Below are 22,100 nucleotides of genomic sequence, written 5' to 3' on the forward strand. Positions count from 1 at the left end.
GTCTTACGTTCAGCATGACCAACGAGAAGCAGAGGGATTTGGGGAATGGTGGACAACAGGGGAAAAAAAAGGGGCAATTGAAGGAAAAGCTTTTAAGGGACTCCAATAAAGTATATACCAAAAGGTGGTCCTTTTGTCACGAAATGCTAATAAGGGATTACACTACAGGCTGTCAATGGGAGTGTAAAGAGGAGGTGTGTGGGCAAAATTTGGAGGGGGTTATAGTCTGGAAAGCATATTCAAATACTTGCTGTTTTATAGTACAGTTCAAAAATTACAGAAATTAATACAACTGTCATAAAAGCATTACAAAAATATTTAGAGTGGTATAAATACTGAAAATAGGAATCTGTAGATGACATAGGTTTAGCAGATTGAAAAATACTGCCTTCATAAACAGTTTCTTCTGAATAGCTGCCTTCTTATTTATACAATAGTTTTTAGCTATTCAATATATTTAACGTCCAAATTAGTGGTCCTCAACCTTTTTGGCACTAGGGACCGGTTTCGTGGAAGACAATTTTTCCACAGGACAGGGGTGGTGGGGGAATGGTTTCAGGATAAAAGTGGTCCACCTCAGATCATCAGGCATTAGTTAGATTCTCATAAGGAGCATGCAACCTAGATCTCCTGCATGCATAGTTCATAACAGGGTTAGTGCTCTTATAAGAATCTAATGCTGCCACTGATCTGACAGGAGGTAGAGCTCAGGTGGTAATGCTCACTCATCTCCCATTGTGCGGCCTGGTTCCCAACAGGCCACAGACCAGTACCAGAACCAGTACCAGTCAGTGGCCCAGGGGTTGGAAACCCCTGCCCTATGAAGGCACTGATTGCTTTTAGGCATTTTGCTATTTCTATGAATTATGTATATTAGGCAATTTAATCACAGTTATAGCTAGGTGCTTCCAACTCACCTGAGTATGGCATGAACTAACTCCACACACACACAGACACATATACATACACACACACACACACACACACACACACAGACAGAGAGAGAGAGAGAGAGAGAGACTTGCATACACACACAAATTATGAAGGACTCCATGTTTGTCCAGCAATAAAAGGCTTATTATTATTATCTGTTTCATTAACTTTTTATTTTCTATATGGACTTTCAAGAATTTCTAGTTCACCACCAGTGCCATCACCCCACAAGTCACCCCAACCTGCCAGACTAAATATGGGATCTTCTCTAAACCAATAAGGCTGAGATAATAAGAAGCAACAGCTTGCTTTATCCTCATCCTCTGAGAAGCTCAGCCTTCCGGGAAGAGATGAGTAGCCACCCCATCTAATCACAGAAGGTGTTGAATCCAGAATCTAGTTGTCCTTTCAGAAAAATCAAGTGTCCAGATAAAGACTCCCTTACCTGTCTTCTTCGTAAATGTTCCCAACTTCTGGTAAATGCAGAGTTTCCTCTTGGGCCTCTTTCATGGCCCCCAGGTAATATTGGTAAAATTAAGTATAAAATAAAACAAACACAGACAGATAATTTACATCTTGCAGACCATCGCTGAAAGGACTACTAAAGGAAAGTTTTGTGTTCTAGCACTAGGGACTCTGACTAACCTTCCTCCTGAAAGCAAGTGCTCCATAAAATATAAAAACACATCCTCATAAATGCTTCAATAAATTGACAATAAAGAAGGCAGAAAGTTTAAGTGATGTCAGAAACCTAGAGAATAAGCAGCATACTGAATTTGGCTTTGGCCCTCAGGACATTCGCAAAATCCTAGTGATCTTAAACTTTCCTTTTACTGACCTTGTGGAGCTCATGCATGAAGGGCAGAAGACAAGACCAGAGCCATTTGAGGGTAGGGGTAGACTGGGGATGGAGAATCTCAGAAGAGTTTCTCCAATAAAATTAGGTCCACAAAGGTTTCAGTTTAAGGGTGAACTAGAAATAAGCTTCTGTATCCCCAGTAGATTGCAAATAAAATTGTCTGGCTTGAAATTCAGTGATAAATAAGAGGTGGTAAAAATTTCCTTTGAGAATTCCTAACTATAAACCAGATTCACACCAGTTTTTAGTCTGAACTCACAATATAGGATGATGTGAAAAATTTCAAGCCAAGAATTTAGATTAAAATGGTGGGGAGAGGTATGTCTCTAGGACACTCGGGCAAAAGAAACACAAATACCTAAATACCTTCTAAAGAAACCCACCTTCACCCAAGGATTCAAAGAATTCTCTCAGATAAAGATCCAAGCCCACAATTTAAAAAAATCACACAAAAAATGAGGAAATATGTCAACATGAGTGAGATCAAGAACCAATGGCAGATTTAAAGGAGGAAAGACTACAGAAAAGACAAACAGACAAAATACTCTAGTTAAAAGACAAACATTATCAGAGTGGATTTCAAAATAAATCCAACCATATGTTGTGCATAAGAAGCACACCTAAAACAAAAGAATACAGACAGGGTGAAAGTGAAAGACAGCCAACTGGAGGTCATCTCCACCCTCATGTTCCCTGACTCCTATCATCTATTAGAGCCATGATGACCCCTTGCTCTTTGTTTCTTTCCTTTGGTTATGTTAAAGTTTTCTTTTTTGCCTTCCCTAACAATCCCTTGGACTTTTCCAGTGGTCCTTCTTCCTCCTCAAACTTCTAAGCATTCCTCTAGCGAAGTGCTACGCTCTTTGTTCTATTCCCCGGAGGGTCTCAAAGGGTGTCCCCTGACTACCTGCATTAAAATCATTTTGGCTACTTGTAAAAACAGAATTTCCTGGGCAATTAGCCAGACATTCTGATTTTTAGATTTGGGAAAGGATCTAGGAGTTGCATTTTTAACAAGCTCCACCAGTAATTATTATATACTCTAAAGTTTGAAGACCTTTTTTTTTTATTGTTGTTTTTATTTTTCAGACAGGATCTCACTCTGTCACCCAGGCTAGAGTGCAGTGGTGTGATCTCAGCTCACTGCACCCTCCACCTCCTCGGCTCAAGCAGTCCTTCCACCTCAGCCTCCAGAGTAGCTGGGACTACAGACATGTGCCACCACGCCCGGTTAACATTGTATTTTTAGTGGAGATAGGGTTTTACCATGTTGCCCAGGCTGGCCTTGAATTCCTGGGCTCAAGCCATCCACCCGCCTCAGCCTCCCAAAGTGTTAGGATTACAGGTGTGAGCCGCTGCACCTGGCTTGAAGATCATTTTTATGTATTCTTTCTTTCAAAATATTCATGTTTTCATGTTTCATGGCTTTAATAATTGTTAATATTTTATTTTAGTATTTTCCCCTGTCCTCTCATCTAAATTACAGTTCTGTACTTTAGGTGGCACTTCTAAGGCATTTGTCAACTTGATGTCAATTGGACCATCAATCACCTGAGTTAAAATTAAGAAATTACGTATGGCTCCTCCTTTCATTAATAAATCCAATTAGTTACAATTTATATTATTTTCCTGTAAAATATCCTTAAGTTCCTTTTGCTCTGTCTTTATTGCTATCTCTTTAGTACAACCCTTGTTACTTCACACATGGATTTTTATAACTAGTTTTTCTATTCAAATGTTCTAGTCCTACAATCCATCTAGGACACTGCTGCCAGAATAATTTTCCTTAAATATCACTTTCACCATACCACACTGATGCTAAATATCTTTATATCATTCCTTAGTTCCTTAATAATCAAATTTAAACTTGTCTGTCATGCTTTTGAACTTCAGAATCCACTCTACTCAATGTGCCTTCCCATCATCCAGTAGTAGTCCATACCCTCTACATCAGACATGCTGCTCTCCTGCTGTCATGAATGCATGCAGCAAGTATGATGACAAAGCACAACTCATGGCAGGCAATCATAGAGTGACTTTTTTTTTAATTTAAATTTACGTTGTGCAGCTATTTTCCTCCTACTCCTAAGTGAAAATTTAGGAAGCTCCTATGCCTTCCACAGCTGCCATCAACCAATTAAAATTCTTAGTTATTTTCAGTGATGAAACAGTCTCAATTTAATACTGATATTAGAGGTGCTTGAACCAGAGTGACTCCATCTTGAATAGGGGCTGGGTAAAATGAGGCTGAGACCTACTGGGCTGCATTCCCAGGAGGTTAGGCATTCTTAGTCACAAGATGAGATAGGAAGTCAGCACAAGATACCAGTCACAAAGACTCTGCTGATAAACAGGATGCCATAAAGAAGCAGGCCAAAACCCACTAAGACCAAGAAGGCAATGAAAGCAACCTATGGTCATCCTCTCTGCTCATTATATGCTAATTACAATGCATTAGCATGCTAAAAGGCACTCCCATCTGCACTATGACAGTTTACAAATGCCATGGCCAAGTCAGGAATTTACTCTATACAGTCTAAAAGGAAGATAAATCCCCAGTTTGGAGAATTTCCTGCCCCTTTCCCAGAAAACTCAGAAATAATCCATGCTTTGTTTGGCATATAATCAAGAAATAACCGTAAAAATAGCCAACCAGCCACCCTCTGGGCCGCTCTGCCTATTTTATTCCTTTACTTTCTTAATAAACTTGCTTTCACTTTACTCTATGGACTTACCCTGAATTCATTCTTGTGTGAGGTCCAAGAACCCTCTCTTGGGGTCTAGACCAGGCCCAGCATTCCAGTAACACTCTCACATACATAATGACATTTTGGTCAACAACGGCCCATGCACTTATGATGGTGGTCCCATAAGATTACAATGGAGCTAAAAAATTCCTGTTACTTAGTGATGTCATAACAGTCCTAATGTCATAATGTAATGCATTACTCATGTGCTTGTGGTTATGTTGTAAATATACCTACTGCACTGTCAGTTGTATAAAAGTATGGCACATGCTTATGTACATAAGTACATAATTAAGTATATTATACTTGATAATGACAATAAATGGCCATATTACTGGTTTCTATATTTATTATACTATACTTTTTATTATTTTAGAATGCTTTTCTACTGATTGAAAAAAGTTAATTGTAGAACAGCCACAGACAGGTCCTTCAGGAGATATTTCAGAATGCATTGCTATCATAGGAGATGACAGCTCCCTGTGTGTTACTGGCTCTGAAGACCTTCCAGTGGGACAAGATGTGGAGGTGGAAGACAGTGGTATTCATGATCTTGACCCTGTGTAGGCCTAGGCTAATGTGTGTGTTTGTGTCTCATTTTTAATTAAAAAGTTGAAAAAGTTAAAAAAAAATTAAAAACAGAGAAAAGCTTATACAATAAGGATACAAAGAAAGAAAATATGGTTGTACAACTATACAACATGTTTGTCTTTCAAGCGAAGTGTTACTACAGAAAGTCAAAAATTTAAAAAAAATTAAAGTTTATAAAGTTAAAAAGTCATCACAAGCTGAGGTTAATTTATTTTTGAAGAAAAAATTTAAAGAAATTTGATGTAGCCTAAGTGTAGTGTTTCTAAGGTCTACAGTAGTGTACAGTAATGTTCTACATCTTCACATTCATTCACCACTCACCGTCTCACCCAGAACACCTTCCAGTCCTGCGAGCTTTATTCATAATCAGTGCCCTATACAGGTGTACCATTTTAAATCTTTAATATTGCCTTTTTACTCTACTTTTACTATGTTTAGATATACAAATTCTTACCATAGTGAAACAGTTGCCTATAGTAGTCAGTGCGGTAACATGCTATATAGGTTTGTAGCCTAGGAGCAATAGGCTATACCATATAGCCTAGGTATGTACTGGGCTATGCCATCTAGATTTATGTAAGTACACTTTATGATGTTCACACAACGACGAAATCACCAAATGATGCATGTCTCAGAATGTATCCCCATCTTTGAGCAATGCATGACTAAAATTAAATATAAAGGACCACATAATAATCCAAATTCTAAACTTACTTTTAGGTTTGGAGGAGCACAGGCTACAGGTCAGAAGTAACTGGCTTCTCTCTTTCCTTATCTAGTAGTTGTTTTCTTCCTTCATCATTTTGCTAAACTAAATCTCTGAATCATCCAGGATTAAAGCAAGGGAGAAGAAGAGGAGGAGAGAGGGCCAGAAACGTTCTTTCTTGACAAGCACTAGTATAATAATCTAACATCAACGAATCTTTGGCCTGCGAAGTTGTTTAAAACTCACTTTCTCATATAGGTGCTTTCGTGGCCTTTTTGGTGAATGCTTCTGACTCTGGCTTTTTTTGGAGAAGGCTAACCTCTACTTCAAGTGCCTTAGCAGAGGTAAAACATCTCTATTTAAACTGTTCATTACTTCCTTGTCCACTGAAAATCTGACAGTACTCAGAATTTCTACCTCTGGACTGTAGAGTCCTAATTAGGGAAAAGGAGCCAGGCTGGTGGGAGCAGGGAAATGCAAAAAGAAAAAGCAGGTAAGCTATGAGTCTGCCTTTCTTCATGGTCCAGGACACATGGCACTCTTGTGCAAATAACTCACAATCTTCCTGAGCCCAGCTATCACCAGACCCTTGGATGATAGTAAAACGCAGGTTAGTTCACTGCAACCTTGGTGTTATCAGTACCGCACAAAGCTCTCTTTAGCACATCACACAAGCACCATCTTATAAAATCCCCAGCAAGCTTTTGTCTCCTTACAGTCAGCTCCTTTCTTGCTGACCTGCCCATTGTACTCTTAAAATGTATTTTCATACTTTCTTGAATAATCCTGCCTTTCTTTATACAACTGTCTTGGTAAATTCTTCTTACTGCCCATGCCACTGGCCCCAGATGGTTGCTGATCACTTGCAGTATGGCCCTTTCTGGACGGGGCCTAAAAACAACTGTATACTAGCTCTCCCTCACAAATGATCCATATTCAGAAGAAAAAATTAAATACCCTTTGCACCTACAAAGGTGTGACTCCACTTCAGAAACTTCTCCTTTATTCTGTCAGCCATTCCTTTCTTCAGATTTCTCAGGTGAGAATCAGACACGAGCCTACAGTTAGCCAGCAGACTGCAGGGAACACATAGTAAGTTCTCTGAGTAGTCGATAAGGTGCAGGTGCCCCATCCTGGTACCCACAAGTCAACAGCAGCTCTCTCCAAATTATCAATCTTTTACACCATTGACAAGGTGGATCTCCTTTGTAAATCTTGCATAAAGTCTAGTATCTCTGTGGAATGTAGAATTTGTATATATCTTAGTTTCTTGGTCCAAACTTATATCTTCATTTCTCATTACAAATGCTTAATAATTTCCATCTTCATGTATGTTGTTTGCCTCTCTGGAATCTATCTATTCTTCCCCAACTTGCTTATCCAAATCTCAGCTATCCTGCAAGTTTGTGCTCAAGTTCCATCTTATCCATGCTCCCTTGCCTGACTGTTTTAGATTTTCCAGCATTCTCTTTGGAAGCCCTACACTACTTGCAGAAGTTACTATAATCAATACATAAAATTTGCCCTTAGCATTTCTTTTTCATGAAAGAAATACAGGCACCTTCTTGAGACAGTGACTCTGTGTCTTACAAACTTAATTGTACTTGAAATACAAAAATATCTTTGAAAAATGTGCTGACCCAAAAGGTGGCTTCTAACTCTAAGAAAAGTGGGACAAAGAGAGGCAAATGTTAGGCATGCACATCTAGGTTCATTAAATTTCTTTGAATGAACACTCATCACTTAGAAGAGAAGGGAAGTATTAGGATAAAGCTGGTTGTTCCATATTATATATGCTGAATATTTCAAACGTTCACTTGTTTAAACATTTATGTATAAACAGGAGCTAGAAAACCTATTTACTTGAATCTAACATTATTTTTTTCAACTTTATTGAGTAAAACTGACTAGTAATTGTATATTTGAATCCAACATGCTTAAATAAACTAAGCTCTCTATTAGAAGTTGAGGGGCCAGAAAACATGTAACTCCCATATTTTTTATTAATTGTTTACTATATATAAATGTGCATCTATGTAATATATGTGTGTACCATAATTCATGTTATTTATTAATAAATAATAAAATCATAAATAAAATGCATAGCTCTCTTTGCCTATATATTGGTCAGAGTAAAATTTATGACACTATATTTTAATACTTTAAAGTACAGTGATTGTTTAGCTCATATTTTTCATGAGACTTGCAAATGGTATTAACCACCAGTGCAGGCGCCAACATTAACTTTAAAAAACGTTATTAATTAATTTACAGAGCACTGGTTATTTTCTATTTTAATGACTGCTTGGATTTATACATATCGATTATAATATATAATGTTTGTCTATGCTCTTCATCTTGTAACTTTTTATTTAAATAGAGGAAACTGTTGTAATGAAAAAATGTTTTGAACAGATGCAGTACTAAGTGAACTTAAAGATATATACATGTATATAATCATGCTCTTCTACTAACTAAGCAATACTGACTTTCAGAATAAAATATCCTAGAAAAATGGAATTTTTAACCAAGGTAGCAATTCGTAATTAGAAAATAATCAGTAAATCATTACTAAAATTATAAGCTATGAAATAGTTAAGAACAAAAATAAGCACAAAATCATGACCTTCAACAGATACGGAGTTTATAAGTGAGGTTCTCTCACAAACAGATACAAACCAAAAACTACAGGATATCAATACCAATTTCTTATTAGTTGTAGATATTTATGAAGTATCTCCTATATTCAGTTTGTGAGAATATAAAAACTTATTCACCAGATAGATTACATTGTGCTATTTATTTTGCACACAAATCTTAGTGACTAAGTAGTATTGGCTGAAAAAACTAGAATGGATTTGAAATTCTATCTCATATTGAGAATTTTAAAAAATTCTTAAGAAAAAAATGTACCTGTTTTGGAAAAGTCCACTGAGTTCTACTTACTCAATTGGAAAGAGTAAATAAAATTCAACAGATAATTTGGGGTTTAGGTAGTCTCATAAATTCCTGTCACAATGAGAGGTCATTTTTCTATCTTATTTAGTTGAATCAATAGAACCTATATTTATCTTAGCTTCATCTTTAGTGTTTTTTTTTAAGTCGTAATTATGAAACAAGCTTTGAAATGGAAGTGCAAGAAGTAAATTCAAGTGTTAGGTTTACTACTGTGTCTTTGAGTAAGTCACTAAGACTTTTAGATTCTTCAGTCTCTTAATCTGCAAATGAACATAAAAATATTTGCCGTGTTTATCCCACGTAATTAATGTAAGACTCAAATAGGCAATACTACATATGGAAAAGACACTGAAAAGTATCATTATCTAAGACAGAGCAGCACAGGAACAGATCACAGGTTTAGAATGGGGTTCAAGTCCAATTCCACCATCACTAACAGTGTACCTTTAGATAAGTCATCAAATCCCTTCCAGCCTCAATTTCTTCCTCCACTAAATGAGGCAGCTAATTTGTAAGGTTCTTTCCATCTTTATGAGTCTGTGATCTGGTATGAGAAACCTAATGAAGAAATTCTCTAACATGCTTTTGTTTCCTATGAAAGTAATATACACTGATTAGGTGCTCATGATTAATTTTAGACTCTGTCTTGCAAATAAGAGAAAGTCATTATTTATTTGGCAGGAACAGGCTCACATCCCTTATGAAATGAGGTGTGGTATTAATTTATTAACTGTATACCAGAATGTCCAATGTCAAATGAAGGAAGGTGCCATTTGTGAAGAATTACAAGAATCATTACATGGTATATAATCTGAGCATAAAAATAATATTGGAAAAGAATCTGCCCTTGAAATACAGAAAACAAGTCTGTACTACATTACTTACAGTCTATATTAAAATCACACACCCCATACAAACAAAAGATTACAACTAAACACTGAGGCACAGCTGCCCTTGTCTGGCAGTTTGATATACTTTTAATTACTTGTTTTTCTGTAGTGCTAAACTTGGATTTTGTGTACACCACAACTAAACATAGAACAGACAAAGGCTAAGCAACATAAGCTTGTTGCTGTAAGTGCTACAAGAGCAGGGATTCTTGTCTGTTTTATTCACTGATGTATCCCAAACACCTAGAACACAGCCTGCCACATCATAAGCACTGAATAAATATGTATTGAACAGATGAACTGGCTTCCATTTATTCCTTGAATAGATAAGCTACATTCTGTTTATGACTTTTATTGATTTGCATTTATATCGTTAACATGCTTCTATAAAAAAAGAGATAAGCCACAAGATTTAACCAAAGGTTGCCTGAATAAAAGAGATAGTTTGGGATGAAAATAAATGACCAACACAAAAGCTTGAAACCTGCCTGTTGCCTTAAAATGATCTGAATTCCTCAAACCTCAAACCTTGGCATTATGCAATATACCCAGGTAACCTCACCTGCACCTGTATCCCCTGAATCTAAAATAAAAGTTGAAAAAAAAGTAGTTTCTTCCAGTGTAAAACTACAGAATAAATAGGACAAACCGCAAAGCTAAAGAATGTTCTTTTAACGTTACTAAAGAGAGCACTTCAAACAATGGAGGAAGAAATCTACATATAATTCACAAAATGGGATTAAAAATACATGAAAAAAGTGCTATTAATAAATATGCCTCTTGTGTTTCTTCCCGTTAAAACTCAAAACAGTGTGGTCTGCCTTGTGCCCACATCAAAGAAAGCCAGTGAACTAAGAATAAGAGAAATGAAGGATCAACTCAGTATCTCTCTCGTGGCGTCTAAACACATTTTACAAAAATGTTCTTTGAACCAGCAACAAACCCAGAAAACCAGAAACAGAACAGGAAGATAAACCCACAAGAGAAAACAACCATGACATCGCCACACCCCCTTCTAGTTTTCTCCAAAACATTTCTCATACCAGATGAACACAGTAAGTCAAAGAGCTCTATTTTTAATGCATGAGTCTTGGTTGTGGCATAACAGATCAATGAGAAATCTTTTGTCTTCAGGAAAACACAAGCCTATAACAGAAAATATGTAAGTTTATAAAATAGCAAGTCTGATACAGAAAGCATCAAAATGAAAGAATGAATGAACCAGTGTGCAAATGAACATCTCTAAGAGAGAATTCTAGAGTAATTCAGGAAGAAGTATTAATGTACAAATGGGCTCATCAATTCTCAATATTCTTCTCATATGATACAACATGTCAACCTGCTTATATAAGAACTTAGGATAAAAAAGAAAAAGGAAAATTAAAAAGTGTTGAGACTAGGTTGAACAATTCCCATTGTCAAGGGCAGAGAGTTATTCTGGAAGAGAAAAGAATAAATCCAGAGACAAAGGGAGGTAAGAAAAAGTAAAGTGCCAGCACAGGTAGGCTGGAGAGAAAGTCTAGGGAGAGTTTTGAGGAAACATGGGGATAGGCCATAGAGTAACTTACCATGCTGTGATTCAGAAAGAGGATTTTAAATAAAGTTTTGCTCCATGTATCAATGAAACTCCCATGCAATTTTTAAGAGGCTATAGGAAGGATTTAAGGTACTTTTTCAATATTTCTAGATGTTATTTATTCATTTATTCCATAAATACATGATGGGGCACTTTCTTAGGACTGTGTTTACACTGGCAGCCTCTGTAAAGACCAGCCATATGATAGGAGCAAGAAAGTCCAGCTTTATGTAGGTTCCTGAAAGAAAATATCCAGAAGAGGAAGACTACAGTTGAGCCTTGAATAACATGGGTTTGAACTGCGTGAGTCCACTTATACACGGATACTTTTCAATAACATTTACAACTATGCCTGCCTCTCCTGCCTGCCCTTTCCTCTGTCTCTACCACCTCCGCCACCCACGAGACCGAAAGACCAACCCTTCCCCTTCCTCTTCCTCCTCGGCCATCTCAACATGAAGATGATGAGGATGAAGACTTTTACTTAATGGTAAATATATTTTCTCTTCTTGATGATTTCCTTAATAATAACTTCCCATCTCTAGCTAACTTTATTGTAAGAATACAGTATATAATACATAAAACACACAAAATATGTGTTAACCCACTATTTATGTTATGGGTAAGTCTTCCAGTCAGTAATAGGCTATTAGCAGTTAAGTTTTGGGGGAGTCAGAAGTTATGCACAGATTTTCAACTATATGGAGGGTCGACATCTCTACCCTCTGCATTGTTCAAGAGTCAACTGTATATTCTTTTTTTTTTTTTTTTTTTATTATACTTTAGGGTTTTAGGGTACATGTGCACAATGTGCAGGTTTGTTACATATGTATCCATGTGCCATGTTGATTTCCTGCACCCATTAACTCATCATTTAGCATTAGGTGTATCTCCTAATGCTGTCCCTCCCCCCTCCCCCAACCCCACAACAGTCCCCGGAGTGTGATGTTCCCCTTCCTGTGTCCATGAGTTCTCATTGTTCAATTCCCACCTATGAGTGAGAACATGCGGTGTTTGGTTTTTTGTCCTTGCGATAGTTTACTGAGAATGATGTTTTCCAGTTTCATCCATGTCCCTACAAAGGACATGAACTCATCATTTTTTATGGCTGCATAGTATTCCATGGTGTATATGTGCCACATTTTCTTAATCCAGTCTATCGTTGTTGGACATTTGGGTTGGTTCCAACTCTTTGCTATTGTGAATAGTGCTGCAATAAACATACGTGTGCATGTGTCTTTATAGCAGCATGATTTATAGTCCTTTGGGTATATACCCAGTAATGGGATGGCTGGGTCAAATGGTATTTCTAGTTCGAGATCCCTGTGGAATCGCCACACTGACTTCCACAATGGTTGAACTCGTTTACAGTCCCACCAACAGTGTCAAAGTGTTCCTATTTCTCCACATCCTCTCCAGCACCTATTGTTTCCTGATTTTTTAATGATGGCCATTCTAACTGGTGTGAGATGGTATCTCACTGTGGTTTTGATTTGCATTTCTCTGATGGCCAGTGATGATGAGCATTTCTTCATGTGTTTTTTGGCTGCATAAATGTCTTCTTTTGAGAAGTGTCTGTTCATGTCCTCTGCCCACTTTTTGATGGGGTTGTTTGTTTTTTTCTTGTAAATTTGTTTGAGTTCATTGTAGATTCTGGATATTAGCCCTTTGTCAGATGAGTAGGTTGCAAAAATTTTCTCCCATTCTGTAGGTTGCCTGTTCACTCTGATGATAGTTTCTTTTGCTGTGCAGAAGCTCTTTAGTTTAATGAGATCCCATTTGTCGATTTTGGCTTTTGTTGCCATTGCTTTTGGTGTTTTAGACATGAAGTCCTTGCCCACGCCTATGTCCTGAATGGTATTGCCTAGGTTTTCTTGTAGGATTTTAATGGTTTTAGGTCTAACATATAAGTCTTTAATCCATCTTGAATTAATTTTTGTATAAGGTGTAAGGAAGGGATCCAGTTGCAGCTTTCTACATATGGCTAGCCAGTTTTCCCAGCACCATTTATTAAATAGGGAATCCTTTCCCCATTTCTTGTTTTTGTCAGGTTTGTCAAAGATCAGATAGTTGTAGCTATGCGGCATCATTTCTGAGGGCTCTGTTCTGTTCCATTGATCTATGTCTCTGTTGTGGTACCAGTACCATGCTGTTTTGGTTACTGTAGCCTTGTAGTATAGTTTAAAGTCAGGTAGCGTGATGCCTCCAGCTTTGTTCTTTTGGCTTAGGATTGACTTGGCGATGCGGGCTCTTTTTTGGTTCCATATGAACTTTAAAGTAGTTTTTTCCAATTCTGTGAAGAAAGTCATTGGTAGCTTGATGGGGATGGCATTGAATCTATAAATTACCTTGGGCAGTATGGCCATTTTCACGATATTGATTCTTCCAACCCATGAGCATGGAATGTTCTTCCATTTGTTTGTATCCTCTTTTATTTCATTGAGCAGTGGTTTGTAGTTCTCCTTCAAGAGGTCCTTCACATCCCTTGTAAGTTGGATTCCTAGGTATTTTATTCTCTTTGAAGCAATTGTGAATGGGAGTTCACTCATGATTTGGCTCTCTGTTTGTCTGTGATTGGTGTACAAGAATGCTTGTGATTTTTGTACATTAATTTTGTATCCTGAGACTTTGCTGAAGTTGCTAATCAGCTTAAGGAGATTTTGGGCTGAGACAATGGGGTTTTCTAGATATACAATCATGTCATCTGCAAACAGGGACAATTTGACTTCCTCTTTTCCTAGTTGAATACCCTTTATTTCCTTCTCCTGCCTGATTGCTCTGGCCAGAACTTCCAGCACTATGTTGAATAGGAGCGGTGAGAGAGGGCATCCCTGTCTTGTGCCAGTTTTCAGAGGGAATGCTTCCAGTTTTTGCCCATTCAGTATGATATTGGCTGTGGGTTTGTCATAGATAGCTCTTATTATTTTGAGATACGTCCCATCAATACCTAATTTATTGAGAGTTTTTAGCATGAAGGGTTGTTGAATTTTGTCAAAGGCCTTTTCTGCATCTATTGAGATAATCATGTGGTTTTTGTCTTTGGTTCTGTTTATATGCTGGATTACATTTATTGATTTGCGTGTGTTGAACCAGCCTTGCATCCCAGGGATGAAGCCCACTTGATCATGGTGGATAAGCTTTTTGATGTGCTGCTGGATTCGGTTTGCCAGTATTTTATTGAGGATTTTTGCATCAATGTTCATCAAGGATATTGGTCTGAAATTCTCTTTTTTGGTTATGTCTCTGCCAGGTTTTGGTATCAGGACGATGCTGGCTTCATAAAATGTGTTAGGGAGGATTCCCTCTTTTTCTATCGATTGGAATAGTTTCAGAAGGAATGGTACCAGTTCCTCCTTGTACCTCTGGTAGAATTCAGCTGTGAATCCATCAGGTCCTGGACTCTTTTTGGTTGGTAAGCTATTGATTATTGCCACAATTTCAGAACCTGTTATTGGTCTATTCAGAGATTCAACTTCTTCCTGGTTTAGTCTTGGGAGGGTGTATTTGTCGAGGAATTTATCCATTTCTTCTAGATTTTCTAGTTTATTTGCATAGAGGTGTTTGTAGCATTCTCTGATGGTAGATTGTATTTCTGTGGGATCGGTGGTGATATCCCCTTTTTCGTTTTTTATTGCATCTATTTGATTCTTCTCTCTTTTCTTCTTTATTAGTCTTGCTAGAGGTCCATCAATTTTGTTGATCTTTTCAAAAAACCAGCTCCTGGATTCATTAATTTTTTGAAGGGTTTTTTGTGTCTCTATTTCCTTCAGTTCTGCTCTGATTTTAGTTATTTCTAGCCTTCTGCTAGCTTTTGAATGTGTTTGCTCTTGCTTTTCTAGTTCTTTTAATTGTGATGTTAGGGTGTCAATTTTGGATCTTTCCTGCTTTCTCTTGTGGGCATTTAGTGCTATAAATTTCCCTCTACACACTGCTTTGAATGTGTCCCAGAGATTCTGGTATGTTGTGTCTTTGTTCTCGTTGGTTTCAAAAAACATCTTTATTTCTGCCTTCATTTCATTGTGTACCCAATAGTCATTCAGGAGCAGGTTGTTCAGTTTCCATGTAGTTGAGCGGTTTTGAGTGAGTTTCTTAATCCTGAGTTCTAGTTTGATTGCACTGTGGTCTGAGAGACAGTTTGTTATAATTTCTGTTCTTTTACATTTGCTGAGGAGAGCTTTACTTCCAACTATGTGGTCAATTTTGGAATAGGTGTGGTGTGGTGCTGAAAAAAATGTATATTCTGTTGACTTGGGGTGGAGAGTTCTGTAGATGTCTATTAGGTCCACTTTATGTAGAGCTGAGTTCAATTCCTGGATATCCTTGTTAACTTTCTGTCTCGTTGATCTGTCTAATGCTGACAGTGGGGTGTTAAAATCTCCCATTATTATTGTGTGGGAGTTTAAGTCCCTTTGTAGGTCACTGAGGACTTGCTTTATGAATCTGGGTGCTCCTGTGTTCGGTGCATATATATTTAGGATAGTTAGCTCTTCTTGTTGAATTGATCCCTTTACCATTATGTAATGGCCTTCTTTGTCTCTTTTGATCTTTGTTGGTTTAAAGTCTGTTTTATCAGAGAGTAGGATTGCAACCCCTGCCTTTTTTTGTTTTCCAGTTGCTTGATAGATCTTCCTCCATCCCTTTATTTTGAGTCTATGTGTGTCTCTGCACGTGAGATGGGTTTCCTGAATACAGCACACTGATGGGTCCTGACTCCTTATCCAGTTTGCCAGTCTGTGTCTTTTGATTGGAGCATTTAGCCCATTTACATTTAACGTTAATATTGTTATGTGTGAATCTGATCCTGTCATTATGATGTTAGTTGGTTATTTTGCTCGTTAGTTGCTATTGTTTCTTCCTAGCCTCGCTGGTCTTTACAATTTGGCATGTTTTTGCAGTGGCTGGTACCGGTTGTTCCTTTCCATGTTTAGTTCTTCCTTCAGGAGCTCTTTTAGGGCAGGCCTGGTGGTGACAAAATCACTCAGCGTTTGCTTGTCTGTAAAGTATTTTATTTCTCCTTCACTTATGAAGCTTAGTTTGGTGGGATAGCAAATTCTGGGTTGAAAATTCTTTTCTTTAAGAATGTTGAATATCGGCCCCCACTCTCTTCTGGCTTGTAGAGTTTCTGCTGAGAGATCAGCTGTTAGTCTGATGGGCTTCCCTTTGTGGGTAACCCGACCTTTCTCTCTGGCTGCCCTTAACATTTTTTCCTTCATTTCAACTTTGGTGAATCTGACAATTATGTGTCTTGGAGTTGCCCTTCTCGAGGAGTATCTTTGTGGCATTCTCTGTATTTCCTGAATCTGAATGTTGGCCTGCCTTGCTAGATTGGGGAAGTTCTCCTGGATAATATCTTGCAGAGTGTTTTCCAACTTGGTTCCATTCTCCCCATCATTTTCAGGTACACCAATCAGACGTAGGTTTGGTCTTTTCACATAGTCCCAAATTTCTTGGAGGCTTTGTTCATTTCTTTTTATTCTTTTTTCTCTAAACTTCCCTTCTCTCTTCATTTCATTCATTTCATCTTCCATCAGTGATACCCTTTCTTCCAGTTGATCGCATCTGCTACTGAGGCTTCTGCAATCTTCACGTAGTTCTCGAAACTTGGCTTTCAGCTCCATCAGCTCCTTTAAGCCCTTCTCTCCATTGGTTATTCTAGTTATCCATTCTTCTAATATTTTTTCAAAGTTTTTAACTTCTTTGCTATTGTTTTGAATTTCCTCTCGTAGCTCAGAGTAGTTTGATCGTCTGAAGCCTTCTTCTCTCAACTCATCAAAGTCATCCTCCATCCAGCTTTGTTCCGTTGCTGGTGAGGAACTGCGTTCCTTTGGAGGAGGAGAGGTGCTCTGTTTTTTAGAGTTTCCAGTTTTTCTGCTCTGTTTTTTCCCCATCTTTGTGGTTTTATCTACTTTTTGTCTTTGATGATGGTGATGTACAGATGAGTTTTTGGTGTGGATGTCCTTTTTGTTTGTTAGTTTTCCTTCTACCAGACAGGACCCTCAGCTGCAGGTCTGTTGGAGTTTACTAGAGGTCCACTCCAGACCCTGTTTGGCTGGGTGTCAGCAGCGGTGGCTGCAGAACAGCGGATTTTCGTGAGACCACAAATTCAGCTGTCTGATAGTTCATCTGAAAGTTTTGTCTCAGAGGAGTACCCGGTTGAATGAGGTGTCAGTCTGTCCCTACTGGGGGGGTGCCTCCCAGTTAGGCTGCTCAGGGGTGAGGGACCCACTTTAGGAGGCAGTCTGTCCGTTCTCAGATCTCCAGCTGTGTGCTGGGAGAACCACTACTCTCTTCAAAGCTGTCAGTCAGACAGGGACCTTTCAGTCTGTGGAGGTTCTTGCTGAGTTTTTGTTTGTCTGTGCCCTGCCCCCAGAGGTGGAGCCTACAGAGGCAGGCAGGCCTCCTTGAGCTGTGGTGGGCTCCACCCAGTTCGAGCTTCCTGGCTGCTTTGTTTACCTAAGCAAGCCTGGGCAATGGCGGGCGCCCCTCCCCCAGCCTCGCTGCCGCCTTGCAGCTTGATCTCAGACTGCTGTGCTAGCAATCAGTGAGACTCCGTGGGCACAGGACCCTCCGAGCCAGGTGCGGGACACAATCTCCTAGTGTGCCGTTTTCCAGGCCCGTTGGAAAAGCGCAGTATTGGGGTGGGACTGACCCGATATTCCAGGTGCCGTCTGTTTCCCCTTTCTTTGACTAGGAAAGGGAACTGCCTGACCCCTTGCGCTTCCCGAGTGAGGCAATGCCTCGCCCTGCTTCGGCTCGTGCACAGTGCGCTTCACCGACTGTCCTGCACCCACTGTTAGGCACTCCCTAGTGAGATGAAACCGGTACCTCAAGCAGAAATGCAGAAATCACCCGTCTTCTGTGTCGCTGGGGCTGGGAGCTGGAGACCGGAGCTGTTCCTATTCGGCCATCTTGGCTCCTCAACTGTATATTCTAATACTGCTTCTTGTTCTATTCTTTGAGAACATCCTTATACGGAAACTGTGTTACAGTCCTTATGGAAAACAGTATGGAGGTTCCTTTAAAAGTTAAAAATAGAACTAAAATATGATCCGGAAAGTCTACTTCTCAGTACATATCCAAAGGAAAAAAAATCAGTATGTCAAAGATATATTTGCCCTAGTATGTTCATTGCAGCATTATTCGCAATAGCCAAGATATAGAATCAACCAAAGGGTCCATACATAGATAAATGGTTAATGAAAATGTGGTATATATACACAATAGAGTACTATTCAGCCTTAAAACAGGACAGCCTATCATTTGTGACAATAATGGATGAACCTCAAGAATATTATGCTAAATAAATAAGCCAGGCACAGAAAGACAAATACTGCATGGTCTCACTTTGACATGTGGCATTTAGAAATATTGAACTCATAGAAACAGAGAGTAGAATGGTGGTTGCCAAGGGCTGGGGTAATTGGAGATGTTGGCCAAAGGTTACAAAGGTTCAGTTAGACAGGATGAGTAAGTTCTGAAGATCTATTTTATAGCATTAATAATAATGTATTAATAATAATATGTTCTATACTTGAAAATTACTAAGAGAGTAGGTCTTAAATATTCCCACCACAAAAAATCCTAAGTGTGAGAGGTGATGGATATGTTAACCAGCTTGATTTAATCACTTCACAATATACACACATCAAAACATCACCTTGTACGCCATAATTATATACAATGTGTTCTCAGTTGCTGTCAACCAACAGATGAACTTTCAGAACTCAACCATTCAACTTAGGGACTGTCTGTTCACCGGACAACTTTTTCCCATAGCTAGTCACGATGCTTTTTCATTCTCCTCTAAAGGTTAAAGTAAAGCACTACCAGTCCTCATGAATTTCTCATGAGTTATGATTAAGTGCGACAAAATTCCAAGCACTATTTGACTGAGAAATGTCTTCAATCTAAATATGCGGGTATCAAAACGGCCAACAATAACAACCCAAGGCTATTTCCATATAAATTTGGTCTTTGCTTAAAAATAAAATTCCATGAAAGTTCCCTAAGATAATGACCCACACAGAGTGTTTTCCACGATTAACAATGGCATTTGTGCTATAGTCGCTGCCAGGAAGGGGAGCATGAGTCTGGCTTCGGCCAGGACAGCAAGAGAGATCTCTTCTAAAAACAGAATACCGTATAGCTCATTCTTCCAGATCTTCCAGGGAAGACTGAATGATGAGTGTGTATGTCTTTTTAAAACAATCTGTTAAATGCTTTTAGATCCCGTGCCCTGATTACTGGCTGACCTATATATTTTTGGCAATGCTAGTGCCCTATAGGGCCTGACGATTTGATGGGCAGTTAAGTCCTCAGTTAAGATGAATTTTGAAAAAGCTGAGATTAAACAGACTAATTTCCCACAAAAGTATTTTCTTCTGATCTTTGAAATGTTAAAGGGGCCACATCAGTGTGTTATTTTGAGCAAGGAAAGTTTTGCCTTACAAAGACTGCCAGTATAAACAACTAATCCCTGGCCAGTTGCACAAGCCAGACAAAGCACAGTTTCCAGGCAGAAGCAGCGGCTCTCTACTTAATGGGGCTGGGTGAGAGGGCACACTCACATAGCACATTAAATTTCCTGTGTAAATTATCATTTGTTTCTACCGTATATGGCTATTACTAAGCATGTTGTGAAGATCCAATAAGACAATGTACAGAAAATGTCTAGTGTAGCATCTGACATTATCATTATCATTACAATAGAAACACATTCTACTCATTGTTTGGATCAGGTGGAAAAATGCAAAAGAAAAAAATTCTTTTTTTTTCCCTTTTCTTGCAGCCTCATTTTTGGACCAGAGTATCTCTAAGTATCTCAAAAGTATTGTAATGTCATATTATATATTTGAAATTTTTTATTTTCTTATAATCAAATATTTAAACCATTATTTTGTTAGCAACAAGCTAATGAATAGAAAATGGAAGGTAACTTCTTAAATATTCATTATTTCTAAAAGACAGCTTGCCCACTGGGATTCTTTGGCAGATATGCAATTACCATTGTAGAGAACTAAAAGGAACTTTAGGTATCATTTTAAAAACAAGGAAACTAAAACCCAAAGAGACTAAGGGAATGCCAGACCTAGTACAAAGAAAAGGATCTACTTTGGACGCCTGTACAAATGTCTTTGCACTAATCTTAGCTACTAATACATCCAAATGAGGCTCAGTCACCCTTGAGTCACCCTCAGATGGCATGATCATACAAATAAAGGGAAATTAACATCTGCAAGGTGAATACTGGCCAACCATTTCTACATAAATTACTGTCTTTAGTTCTCTCACAAAAACTTTGCAACATAGGTATTATCAGTGCTACTTTTTTGTTTTTTTTTTTGGAGACAGGGTTTTGCTCTGTCACTCAGGCTGGAGGACAGTGGCCTGATCATAGCTTAATAGCTCACTGCAGCTTCAAACTCCTGGCCTCGAGCCATCCTCCCACCTCAGCCTCCCAAGTAGCTGGGATTACAGGAGTCAGCCACAGAGCCCAGATAACACTACTTCTTTTTTTCTTTTTTTTAGACGGAGTCTCTCTGTCACCCAGGCTGGAGGGCAGTGGCGTCATCTCAGCTCACTGCAACCTTGGTTTCCCGGGTACAAGCAATTCTCTGCCTCAGCCTCCTGAGAAGCTGAGATTACAGGCGCCCACCACCACATCCGGCTAATTTTTGTTATTTTTTTTTTTTAATAGAGACAGGGTTTCACCATCTTGGCCAGGCTAGTCTTGAACTCCTGACCTCGTGATCCACCCACCTCGGCCCCCCAAAGTGCTGGGATTACAGGCGTGAGCCACCGCACCCGGCCAACACTACTTTTAAGGTAAGGACACTGAGGCCAATAAAGACCACAAGATCAGTAGTAGGCAAAGCTGGGACTCAGATCCAGGTCTAACCCATTACAAAGCCTCAGCCATTTTCAATATACTTCAGTGTCTGCTAGAAGGTTAAGTGAGTCCTGCAACACCCCCATTATTGAAAAAAAAGTCACTTTTTCTAATTTTCTGGCTGTTAAATAGTTAAGCAGAAACTTTATAGCCAAAGGATGAAAACTGTTCCAAGATCACATACCTGTGGTGGAGTCAATGGTAAAAAGGGACGACACATCTCCTGGAATAAGCTCATAAGCCACTGTCCCATATATCCCAGAGTCCTGGTCAGTGGCAAGAACATTGATGATCTCGGTGCCTGGCTGGGTCTCACCACTGATGCTCGTCACATAGGTTGATGGGTTAAACATGGGATGATTATCATTCACGTCCTCCAGGTCCACACGAACAAAGGCTTGGGCACTTAGCCCACCCTGGTGGATGAATGAGCGGTGATTACAAATGGGCTTTTTCTGAACACTAGGATGTAGAATAATTGACAATGGCCCTACAATAGTCTTGAAACAACAGAATTTGAATATGTGGGGGTGTGTATATGTATATGTATGTATACACATATACACACACCCCCATATATACACTTTTTGTCATTTCAAAAGAGTGTGTATATATACATACACACACACACATACACACCAACAAACACGTCTATAAATTCATTTTATTTTCGACCTTGATGTATGAATTCATAGGTAATAGCATGGTATGTACACTTCACTGCTGATTCTTAAGCATGGAATGAGATTTCCACTTAGAGCAGCTGCGAGGCAAAAATTTCAGAGTAGAGGCCAAATACATTCAAGGAAAGTTGTCCTGATGTCCAAAAAGAAATCAAAATCACTTTTATCCCTAAGATAATTTTTAAATGAATGCTGGTAAGTGCTAAGAAGAAGGTGTGAGGGAGCATGGGCGGAGGGGTGCCCTGGTGAGGCCCTCACTTGGAAGGTA

The 22,100-nt window shown here is 38.8% G+C and overlaps 1 protein-coding gene across 2 annotated transcripts in view; it reads right to left on the reverse strand.

Moving 5' to 3' along the window:
- Positions 1–22,100, reverse strand: part of DCHS2 (dachsous cadherin-related 2) — a 276,456-nt gene that overhangs the window by 125,857 nt on the left and 128,499 nt on the right. For both annotated transcript variants that reach the window (XM_032148516.2, XM_058436843.1), the window contains exon 3: positions 21,334–21,565. In XM_032148516.2, the coding sequence (XP_032004407.1) occupies positions 21,334–21,565 (232 nt within the window). The remainder of the gene's footprint in view (positions 1–21,333; positions 21,566–22,100) is intronic.

The sequence above is a fragment of the Hylobates moloch genome, unplaced genomic scaffold (assembly GCF_009828535.3).
Source record: "Hylobates moloch isolate HMO894 unplaced genomic scaffold, HMol_V3 SCAFFOLD_3, whole genome shotgun sequence".
NCBI classification, from domain to species: domain Eukaryota; kingdom Metazoa; phylum Chordata; class Mammalia; order Primates; family Hylobatidae; genus Hylobates; species Hylobates moloch.